The 12464-nt window shown below is 40.2% G+C and overlaps 1 protein-coding gene across 15 annotated transcripts in view; it reads right to left on the bottom strand.

The window, feature by feature from the left end:
* EPHA4 (EPH receptor A4) overlaps positions 1-12464 on the bottom strand; it is a 136541-nt gene that overhangs the window by 64884 nt on the left and 59193 nt on the right. For 11 of the 15 annotated variants that reach the window (XM_023761713.1, XM_023761722.1, XM_023761704.1 and 8 more), the window contains one exon: positions 11835-11990. The exons of 1 other annotated variant lie outside the window; for it this stretch is intronic. In XM_023761713.1, coding sequence (XP_023617481.1) covers positions 11835-11990 — 156 coding nt within the window. Of the gene's footprint in view, positions 1-7403; positions 7539-10167; positions 10506-11834; positions 11991-12464 lie in introns of those variants that run through there. 3 more of the 15 variants (XM_023761752.1, XM_023761756.1, XM_023761746.1) reach the window with 3 other exon arrangements.

Consider the following 12464-nt stretch of genomic DNA (forward strand, 5'->3'; position numbering starts at 1 on the left):
GTGAACAGTAGGGTTTTATGCTTTCTAAAGCTACCCAGTAGTGGCCTGAATGTAGGGCTAATAGCAATCTGCATATGGTATTGTTCCACAGTTCAGGTCTTTATTTCTATTTCCTATTTTGTTTGGAACATGGTTTGCTAATGCGACACTTATCACCAGTCTCTATGCTCCTCCAGAGATGAACTGATGTCTTCATTTCCTGGTGTCTACCATGATTCGTAGTTCAGAGAAAGCTCAATAAATATTTGATGAGTCGATGAATAAGTGAATGACTGCAGGGAAAACTGACAAAATCCTCAAATGCATCTATGCCTAACTATCTCCAGTGTGTTTTCAAATGTGTGAATTAATACAGCTTTCCCTGAGCTAAAGTAGTATTAGTCGGCTTTTTACGTACAGATTCATGAGCATTAAGCCCTGTAAAGGAGTATCTCAATGTAACTAGTTTAATTCAATTTCTTCTTTTCTATAATTTAAAAACACTTTGGAAAAAATAAGGAGGGCTATATATATATATATTATTAGTGGTTACTTCTTTTGAGAGGGATTGTGGGATCATTCATTTATTCAATAAATATATATTGAGAGTCCAGTATTTGTCTCCTGCTCTAGAAGAAAAAGAAAAAAAAAAGATTCATTTTGGTAATTCACTGGATAGTTGAAGGAAAGGAAGCTGGGAGAAAGAAAAACTAAAGGAAGCTAAGTGGGGATTAAGTGAGCACCAGGAGGATGTAAGGGCAAACACTCCATCCTCTCTTGTTTTTAGAACTCCCTAACCAACCACTCCACCAATGCGGCTGGGAATTTAAAATGTGGGCTTTACCCCTGGCCTGCTTGCAACACCATCCAATACACCAAGGCTGTGGGTTTGATCCCCTGTTAGGGCACACAGAGAAAACAACCAATGAATGCATGAATGGGTGGAGGAATAGGTCAGTATTTCTTTCTCCTTCTCTAAAAATCAATAATAAAATTTTAAAAATGCAGACTCCATCAATTAAAGTTGTATTCATTTGGAATTAGTTATTATGACTTTCCTTTCTCCATCTTGAGTTAAGGCAGTGATGGCGAACCTATGACACGCGTGTCAGAGGTGACACGCAAACTCATTTTTTTGGTTGCTTTTTCTTTGTTAAGTGGCATTTAAATATATAAAATAAATATCAAAAATATAAGTCTTTGTTTTACTATGGTTGCAAATATCAAAAAATTTCTATATGTGACACGGCACCAGAGTTAAGTTAGGGTTTTTCAAAATGCTGACATGCCGAGCTCAAAAGGTTCGCCATCACTGATTTAAGGTCATGCTATATTCAGGCATGAAGTTATGAAAAACTTTATCTCTGAAGTCAATTTTAGCATCTTAAGAAGTCAGCTGGCATATTCCTTATTAGCCTTTATAGAGCTACAGTTCTTTTAATTTTATTTTTATCATCAAAATTAAGACATTTTAAAATACAAATCGATCAATAACTGAAGTGTATTTAAGGGAAAAGAAATGTCCTTCCTTTCACTTTTTACTTTATTTGTAGAACCCCCTTGGAATTCACATATAAGCTGAAGATTCTCTCCCTGCATCTAGGAATGGGGATAGCATGTTAAACTATTTTAAACTTCTCATGTTTAAAGAGCCCTTCACACTTTAAATATAATTTAGTGGCATAGATAATAGCTATACTATCAGGACCAAAAGTGAAATGCAATAGCCCTGAACTTGAGAATCCTTTAGAGCAGCACCCAACAAACTTTCTCTGTAGAGGGCCAGGTAGCCAATATTTCAGGTTTTATGGGCCACACGGCCTCTGTAGCAACTACTCAGCCTGGCCACTGTACTTCAAAAGCAGCCACTGACAATACCTAAATAAACTGCGTGACTGCATTCCAAGAACATTCTATGTGCCAAAACGGTAGAGTTGAATTTTGCCTGCAGGTCATACTTTGTCTGCGATGCCCCCGCCCCCCTGCCCCCAATGCCCCCAGAGAATTTGATGGGAGAAATGCACCCTCTTCCCAAGAAGATGCTCACAGGAAGCCATAATTTTGCACCTAATTCTAGGGGCTTCAAGCATACCTGGAACCTATCAGAGGAGCTCAGTGCAAGAACCTCGGTTTTAACATTTATATAGCCCAGATAACAACTCTGGCTTCTAAATGCCAAGTTACACCTACTTTCATTGACTAAGGAAGCAATAAAATATGCAGAATAGTGTGGCCTATTTCTTGAGTATCTCATTGCTCTGAAAGAAATGGGCCCTGCATTTCTTGCCACTGTGAATAAATTTAATGAACGTCCATTCGCTTCGCTGGTGGTGTGAAATACTTGCTGTATCACACAGTAGGCACTGGTGGAAGGTGCTACAATGGGCAATTATGATTTTCTAGTGGGATGTCAACTTGCATTCAGTTGACAGCAGTTTGACAGTATGAAGTCCAGAAAAAACTATAGCCAAATTACAGCAGAAGCAAAGAGCTATCATATATCATGTCAAATCATACAAGAATTTTGATCTTCCTTAACCTATCATGTGCTCTCCTCTGGGAAAAGCAAGCATTCAGAAATGAATCCCACACTACCTACAGAAAATAAGTGAACGTGACATGTAAGAAGGGCAACATTCCAAGTATGAAAGAAAATTCCACAAATCTTAGTTCTTTCCTCCCATGTATTAGACTGAAGTATAATTTTTGAGTAGTTTCTAGAACACATGTGTTGGTTTATAGAGGATTTAAAGGAGCCCCATTTAGGACAACCTAATGTTTACATATTCATAAGAAATCTGTATGAGCCTCCAATTCATAAAGAATCAGCCAACACTGAACCTAAAGTCCTAAGTGCCGCTGATGTGAACTAGGACTTTGGTGTGAACCATTCCATGGAAAGTCTAGGTCAGAACAGCTGCAACCTATGTATTCCACCCCAAACTCACAGGTCAGGAAATATGGACTTCTTCATTCTTATAGGAGTAGCTAGAACTTTAGCAAATAGTAGAAATCTGTAATGATAATTGCATTTAGAAGCAGGTTGGGACAAAGGGACATATAAACCTTAATTCCTCTTTCTTATAACAACTGAAATTAAAGTATGAGCAGATTCCAGGACCAAGGGAAGAATAAGTCAAGTTTAAAACTCACATTGTTAGAAAAACTTTAAACATGCAACTCAAGTACTTTAGTTTTGGTAGCTATGCCGGGAATTCTCTCCCCTAGCTCTTTCAATAGCTGCCTCCTTAACCCTCTGGTTTCAACTCAAAACTCACCCTCCTCATTCCTGACTACTCTATGCAAAGTAAAATTCTCTCTTTCATTTGGCCCTACACCATGTCATCTTTTGTGTTTTCCTCACTGTGAGAATTTTAAATTACCTTGTTCATTATTTATATTCCCATTACAACAGAAGCTCTATGAGAACAGAAAATATTTTCTCGTCTGATTTAGTCCTTCCAAAGATGCCAAACATATAGTAGATGCTCATTAAATATCTGACGAATAAATGAAAGAAGGATGCTGCACCTCCCTAGCACTTGCATATATCACAAAAGCTGATCAAATAAAAAGGTTTTAAAAAACCAAGTCTGTAACCAAGGCTAGCAGACAGTTGATAGGAAACAAACGTAGCTGGGTTCACGTAGAGAGTGGTTTCCAGAGCTATTGGTGACTTTTAATACTTAATTGATTTTTAATCATCATTTTAAAATTCAATGCCTGAGCCATGAAATTAATTCTGGATGTGGAAAGAAACATCCCCCCCCAGAGTATGGGTAGAAACGTAATTCTTAAATGATCAATTTATTTAAGCCCTACTGTCACCCTACTAAAATGCCAAGGCAACCAAGACACATCTTCTGAGGAAGAGGCACCTTGGGTCTCAAGTTCAATTTCATAAAGCTTCATTAATCATGTACAACTTTTGTGCTGTCTATGATACTTCAGTGCCTTAACTGTAAAACCCTCCAACCCTTCATATAAGCCTTTGTTAATCTCTCTCCAGCTGAGTGACAGGTTATAAGGCAGAGTAAACGGGTGTTTATGTTTTTTACTGAAATAAAGCCCATGCATTCCCCCCTGACAGTTGTATATGTTGCCCCCACTAATTGCTTTCTCTCAGCCCTGCTGCCGTGGGTTAGTTTACATTAAGACTGCTGTTCAGGGACACCTCATCGGAGATATATGAACAGAGCATAACCTTTTATCACAGCAGTTTGTGTTTTAACAATGTGCTAAAGCAAAACTGCCTATTATTAAAACACAGAACCATTTGGACCCATCGATCATTGACTGCTGCCATGAAATACTCTTGGCTTCCTAAAGAGGTAAATCCTTGCTGAAAATTTGCCACCATGTATTTTTCTAGTTTATCTACTTTCCCATTCTCCATTGTAGGAACCTTTGTGTCTTTTCTTTTCTAGGTTAATTGGTGAAGTAATTTTGCTTTTTTTTTTTAAGGTGACTAGTTTGTGGCTGAAGAACCCTATAAACTCCCAGTTATCCCAGAGGAAGCTACAATATGAAAGATGAAGAAAAGTAATATATATTTAAATCATAAATATTTTGATTTAGAATTAACTAGCCTGTGAACTAATTCTGATTTCTTGGGAAGCACTTTGCCATCCTTTACTTTATTTTAGCCCCTAATAAAATCTGACAGGAAAGTATTTTCTAGCCATAGCAACTGGAAACTAAGTTAAGCCATTTGCCAAAATTAACAACCAATAGTACAAAGTTATGATCAGAAACCCTGATTCCAGGGCTAAAACAACTACTGTCACAAGGATTTAAACAATGCAAGGAAAAAAGGAATCATAACTATGAATTCTTTGTAGAACAAGCTGGAACGCTCCCAACTTTCTCAATTCACCCCAAGTAACATTTATCTAGCTTCCCTAACTTTGATGCTGGCAACTGCTGCCATTATTTCCTTGATGGCGTGGTTGTCTTAGCTGGGTTGTCCTCCCTACCTGGTTCCTAACTTCTACAGAGGAGTGTAATTGGGAATCTATGTTAAAGGTCTTTCCCTGGGTGGATGGTCACAGGAGGATGGGGGGCAATGATATCTATGCAATAGGAGTCTCCCTGTTCAGCTTCTGCTGAGCTGTAAAGAGCATGTGGAACAAGAATCAACTATGAGAGGAAAATCAAAACACTGATAGCAAAGAAGGTAGCTAGCTCTCACCCCAGGGAATCTCAAGAAAATGTATAATTGACCCTGTTTCATAGAAGCCTGCTGTGCACAACTGCTCTATGACTTCTATGAATAGTGTAAAAAATGTTATCCAGAAATGACAGGGCTCAGTGGATAATAAGCCATTCTTAATTATTCATGGTGGTGGGAAAAAAATGTAAAAACCTGGCTAAGTGGCATTGGCAGATTATTTAAGCCTTTCACTTAGGCATACATTAGTGTTCCTCACACCTATGCACTTTCCAGCTGAATCCACATTGTACTAATAACCCCTATAGAATGAGAAGTAGGTTGGGAGTTAAAGACGACACTACAATTAAAGCAAATAATTCAATGAGATGATACCTGATCTGTATTAAAGCTTTACAAAATTTTGCAAATAACCAAATGGCAAGTGATCATCAGCCTTGGGTCCATCTGGTTCCTTTCACTTAGCACACCAAGTGATCTTTTCCTCTCTATTCTAAATTATCATTGGATAAGAATTGTGTTCTTACGTTCTCTAGATGTATTTTCTCATAGTATTCAAAATGCTGAAAGGTAATTCAGCAAGAAGAGACAAGGGTGTGGCTCACTCACTAGCAGATATGGGACCTTGAACAACTGATATCTCACTAAAGGAGCAGCCTGGAAATGGAATGGGTCAGCGAAGGCTGCATCCAAATCATCGAAACATCTTTGGTTGCTTTGGTCGGTTTGTAAGGTCCAGGGGACAGGCAGCAGAACCATGTCATGTAATCTAGCAATAGGAGAGCTGATGTCTCAATTTAAGTTTTAGACTCATGACAAATGAAATGTAGTATGAAACTACACTAGTATATTGCAAATTTGATCAACATGAAATAATAAATTCCCTGAAAATCTTAGAGACAACTTTTATAAAAATATGTTCACAACAATGATTGAGTACATGGATGATACAACATGAAATGGTTAGAGATCAATCGATAGATCCTCTGAAACACTTTCACTAACAAAACTTTGGGAATCGGCCTATACTCTCACTCTTCTACGAACCAGTCTTTCACTAGATCTAACTGCACTCTCATTAATCAGTTTCCTAGAATGTCCTTCCCTTCTCGTTATTAGTTACTTGCAGCTTTAAAGCAAAAAAGAAATATGTTCTTGGGTAGAAAAAAAAAAGGAGTTTACTTGAAACTGAAGACTGCCTTTTATCCTATGGTTTTAAACATCAAAGCCACATGCTAGACATCCCTCCCAAAATCCCTCAGCCAGACTGTTAAGCATGGAAATCTTTGGGGTAAAGAATTAAACTGAACATCATACCTTCAAGGGCTTGTTTGAAAATGCTTGTGAGATTTCCAAAATTAAAGCACTTAAAAAAAAGTCTCTCTCTTCTCCTGACCTTGGGAACAAGTAAGGACGATGTTATTTTAATTTGCATTCAAATTTTAACAACACAGTCACAGAACCACTGGGATCCACACTGGGTTTGCACTGAAGATTGCTCATCATTTCATTATGGTTCATTATGTTGATAACTGTCAGAAAGCATTAGAAATGAAGGCTTTGAGTAATAGAACTGAAATGGTAATTTTAAAACAATACACTTTGTGAAGGAAATACATTGGCACACTAAATTCAATTTAAAAAGGCAAATGTAGAGACAAAGTAAGTGATGTTTGCTGTTCAGAGCTAGGCTATTCAATTGCTTGATAACCTAAACCTGCAAAAAGCTTTTTCAAATCAAGACCTTTCGTCATAGATCTTGGTAAATTTACCCTCATTAGCTCTAAGCAACTCCAGTATAAATTGTCCTAAAAGCTGCAATTTTGGAATATTTTAGGCTACGTCTAAGTATCAATCACCCACTCTTTGTTTGTTTGGCACAGCTGACTGAATTATTCAAGGCCGTTTACTTGGAGACAGATTTGTGAAGGCCCTTTAAGTTGGCAATCTAAAATAATAATCTCTTACTTACAGAGTGCTCCCGATCACAGGGCTCAAATAAGTTTCATCAAACAAGTTAAATAAGGAGTACCCAGCAGCACAAGAACAGATTTCCAATTGAAAAATACGCAAAACCACTCTGGTAATGGTGCTCAGAAGTAAAGTTGCCAAAATAACAAATTAGCTATTTCTTTCTAGATACACAAAACCAATTTACTTCTTCTACAAGGCATTTTTCCCAGGTACATTTTAAAACAAGATAAAGGGTTGGAAAGTTACTTTACCTGTAATATTGGTTCAGCCTCCTGGTGGGAGGGGGGGCGGGGGGAGGGGGAAAGACCTTTCTCACTATAATCACTGAACAAGTGACTAAGTGACAAAGGCACTCAGTCCTCCTGCATAGGCATGCAGCTGACGTCTCCAACACTGGAATCGCCAGACAACATTCCTGATGACAGGGAAAAGAAAAGGGAAGGTGAATGAGATCTGAAGGGGAAGGGCTGGTTATCTGCAGAGTTAAAGGACATTAACTTCATGAATTAAAATCACATTGAAATTTCTTCTAAAAAATGATTTATGAAATCAAAATCCCTTCATCAACTTAAATGACATCCTTGTGTCTATCAAGGTCTAGGTGTCTGCCTTGCTAGCAATGTCACCAAAAGCCCCATCGCCTTTCTTGACTGGTCCACATGTCCCAGGTGACCATTCCCATCGACCCTCTCCGGCAGTAACCTAGGGGGGACTCCGGAAGAAAACACAAACAAAAGAAGCTCCACAGTGAGTGTATTGGATTAGGCAACTCCAAACCAGATGGATTTTCTTCATGTGGGAGATAAATCAAGTATTCGATTTCCATTAAGGAAGGAAGTTCAGAACCCTGGAAATATCTTCAGAGAGTCACCACTGAGTGGAAGAGCAGCCTGAAATTTACAGGCATGGAAGAGAGGGTCCCTTGTCTCCTGCCATCCATCAGGGAGGATCTAACTCTTTGCTATGGAAAAGTGGTCCACAGACCAGCAGCATCAGCAGCGTCTGGGAACTTGTTAGAAAAGCAGAATGTCAGGCCTGACTTCTGCTGATCACTAGGTGCTTTCCATGCACATGAACATTTAAAAGGTATTGTTCTAACAGGTGCAGATTATCTTCTTGAAAATATTCAGATGATTCCTCCATTGAAACGTTGTCTATCTCTCAGACAGACACCAATGTTAACCTAGCCAGAGGCTCCGTGGAAAATCTCCCCAAAGCTAAAGTTTATTTGCCATTAAATTCTCTCAAGTTCTCTAGCAATGTAGATGGTGTGCAGAACGTCTTAGGCGTTTCCTGCTAAATTAGCCAATGCCGCATGTGTTCACCTGGTCTAGTCGTGCTCCAAGTGAACAAAAACCTGATTTTATGAGCCAGTGGAGCAGAGTCTCTCTGTGGCTGGAAGAATGAGTCTCAATTCGTGTATTTTATTTCTTCATTAGTGTGCCGTCACAGTGAGTGATCAGTAAATGCAGGGCTGCATAAGAATGCGGGGGTTAAAGGCAGCAGAATGAACAAAGAAGGTGCCTGATTGCCATGGCTGTCAGCACCAGGGAATTGGGTTTGTCACCTGGCTTAACCAACTGGTAAGGACTCATTAGAGGCTGGAATCTGTTTGAAAGGATCTCTGATGTTTAGGCTCCTTCCCATCCCCAGATCTTGTCAAAAGAATCTGATAAGGTTGGGGGTGGGGGGAGCGGGGGAGGGCTTCATCTTGTGTGTTATTTGAACAAGAGGTTCTCTGAGAAATTCCCACTGTCTCCTCTCTATTGAAATGTCTGCTGCAGCACTGACTGTCCCACAGAACTTTCTGAGATGACAGAAATAACTCAGAGAGAGACTCAGGCATGCTGCCCAGTATGGTGGCCACTGGCCACATATGTCTACTGAGCTCTTGAAATGTGGCAAACCTACATTAGAAACTGAATTTTAAGCTGAATGTGATTAACTCTAAATTTAAATAGCCATGTGTAATGCGGGGCTAATGATTGGACAGTGCAGGTCCACTGTTTTCATCAGGAAGAGAATAGATTCTAATTTTGCTGCTTAACTTACTAGTATACCTGTTAGCAACATATGGTTACCTCCCAGGTTATCCCTATCTCAAAGGAGGTCTTATGAGTCTTATGCAGTAAATGTTCATTGAATTTAATTTTTTTAAAAAAAGGACTTAAAAATTCAACTCTATAGAGAAGTGGTTTCAATTTTGTCTGTATAGTATAGTGGTTCTCAACCTTCCTAATGACGCGACCCTTTAATACAGTTCCTCATGTTGTGGTGACCCCAACCATAAAATTATTTTCGTTGCTACTTCATAACTGTAATTTTGCTACTGTTATGAATTGTAATGTGAATATCTAATATGCAGGATGTATTTTCATTGTTACAAATTGAACATAATTAAAGCATAGTGATTAATCACAAAAACAATATGTAATTATATATGTGTTTTCCGATGGTCTTAGGCAACCCCTGTGAAAGGGTCGTTCGACCCCCAAAGGGGTCGCTACCCACAGGTTGGCGACCCACAGGTTGAGAACCACTGGTATAGTAGAATGATGGCGACAACTTCTAAAAATACTGATGCTGAGTCCTACTCCCAGAAATTCTGGAGTGCAGTGAGGCTGTTGGGTCATCTAATTGTGCAGTCAGTGAGAAAATCATAACAGAGGCATGGACAGGCATTAGCAATCTGCTATGGAGGAAGTGACCAGCTGCCATAAAAGAGGACCAACATTTGTTAGATCCCTACCAGGTGCCAGACCAGAACAAATATTTTCTTATTTAATGTTTAATAAGGTAGATAGTGAGAACCCCATTTTACAGATGCGTAAACTGGGGATTGGAGAGGGTAAATAAACCCATAAGTTGGTGGCATTAAGATCAGCACTGTGTTTCTTCCTAACTCGGGCTTGGAGAGATGCAATAAGCATTAGAATAATCCTGCTCGTTTGGGTTAGTGAAGTGTAGGAGTTACAAGAAAATGGATCAGGAGAAATACTGCTGGTATTGGGTGTGGAGAGGAAGAGAGTCACTATTAAATTAACCACCCAATGGAACATAAGAATATTTAGATTGGAAAAAGAAAAAAGGCTTGGACTTGAGCATGTCCAATGTATATGGCCGTCCAGAGAAAGTACTTAGTCTACGAAAGGAACAGAAAAAGAAGACAACAAGGACATCTTTGCCCATGTACGCTTACACCTAAGAATGGCCCTCATGTATTCCTTCCCTGTGGAAGTTAGAGCTGGAAGTTAGGTAGCTGGCAAGAGGGCCTCCCAGTAAATGGGGGTGATGGAAGTCTTCTGGTTGTCCAGCCCTTCCGCCAGGCTGGGTGGAGTCTTGGGCATATTCCTTAACATCTCTGCGCTGGCAGTTACCTCCTCTATGAAATGAAAACAATCCCTATCTTATAATATCAGCCCTGTGATAAGGTTTATTGAAAGTGCCTGCCACATTACCTGGGCATAATTATAAATGGTTGTTGTTGCTATTGTATTGTCTCTGGTTATAAAAGGAACTCATGAGAGTATGGCAGTTTTAGTACAAATTTCGGATGGACCTGAAATTGTTCCCCTACCTTTTAAAGGTGGTACCTGGGCTGGACAATGGCCGAACAGCTGGCCTTACTGCCCCCCCCAACCCCCCGCCATGAGAAAGTACTTTTATTTGAGTGACGCTGGCTCCAGGCAGCAAAGATGGAATTTATAGTAGTTAAAAAACAAAATAATTCATAATGGCAGTACAAGCTAAATTATATGGAGTAGCATCATTTTATGTATTTTACATAGTAAGTAAACAACACGAGGGTGTTCAGTAGCAACAACCATGAGGGAGGTACTATTTACCATCGACTCCATTCCACAGATAAAGAGAGTGAGACTTAAGAAGCTAAACAATCAGTCACTCAGCTACTAAACGGCAGGCTTGGAAACAAAGCCAGCCCCCTAGGTGCATCCCTCCACACACAGACAGACTCATGCAGTGGAAACACACGGGTGGAATACCTGGGCTCACTACTCCCTGTTCTGGTCAAGGTCACAGCCATTGCAGGGCCTGAGAAGCCCAGAGTGTACACAGAAGGAAGGCCCACACCTGGGAACCCTGTCTCTATAAAAGTGTGAGAAAAGATTTCTCTACTCCCCAGCATACCAAGGTGCCATTCCCATCCATTCATTAGCCCAGCATTTACTGAGTGCCTAGCGTTAAACAAGCATTTGTTAGGATCCAAGCCTAACTGCTATGAATACAAAACTATGAGGAAAGAAGGACAAAGAGCAATGACAACGCAAGCTATGACATCAGTATCACACAGAACTGAAACCTCTTGTCCGCAGGGGATCCCATGCTTCGAGCCCTGCCCTATACCCGCTTCCCTGCCACTGTCAAGCTTCTCCTTGAGTCCTCGGTGAGCCCATAAAGCCATTTATAAATTCCAACCTCAGATCTAATTACACTGTCAGACGACCCCTGAATGCTCAATCTCTGCTCTGCAAAGTCGTCTGCTGGCAGCTGTGCATTTTGGAGGCAACAGAACAGTGAAAAAGATCCTTTCTTTTCATAATCATTTCCCCTGCTATGATTAAGAAAAGAGGCCTGTTTGATGTAATTTGCCCCCTGCACAGTTATCCTGGGAGAAGACCTGGCAATGCCCCGCTAGGTGGGAATGAAAGCTGTTGCTATTGTATAAACGAGAGACAATCACACAACTTACGGGTGCAGGGCATTGAGGCAGCATCACTGTCGGCTCTGAAAAAGCCTCGATCACAGGTGCAGGATATGGCTCCTTCCCAGACAGAGTAGCTGTGGGGTGGGCACTTGGCACAGGTGGCATCCGTGGAGAGGGCTTTGTAATAGCCAATTTTGCAAGCTACAGGAAAGAAGAAAAACAAACCAATATAAACCGCTGCTAATATAGCAAAACATAGCATCACCTCCTTGATTCCGAAGAAGGGAGACATTTTTGCTAATAACTAGTGATCGCCTGGCTTGAGATGCAGGTAAAGCAACCAAAAACGTGCATGGGTTACAGTCACTCTTTAGGGGACATTAACATTTCTGGTCAGAGGGCAGAGGAGCCCTATGGAAAAATTTTTCTTAAAACTGGTGATATCAATAAAATCACAGGTAGAAATTTCCCCAGTGTTTCCTGTGTGCTGGGACCCTGCTTATATGCACAATGTTTAATCCCCTGGCGCCTCTTTTCCATAGGTACCCTTATTAGCCTTACCTTAGAAATGAAGAATACCAGCTTTGAGCAGTAAATTGCCAGTACCTGACCATGCATCTGGTAAATGTCAGGGGCCAGCTTTGACCCTAAATGTCCTGCCCCCAAAGCCTGCAC

The sequence above is a fragment of the Myotis lucifugus genome, unplaced genomic scaffold (assembly GCF_000147115.1).
Source record: "Myotis lucifugus unplaced genomic scaffold, Myoluc2.0 scaffold_3, whole genome shotgun sequence".
NCBI classification, from domain to species: Eukaryota; Metazoa; Chordata; class Mammalia; order Chiroptera; family Vespertilionidae; genus Myotis; species Myotis lucifugus.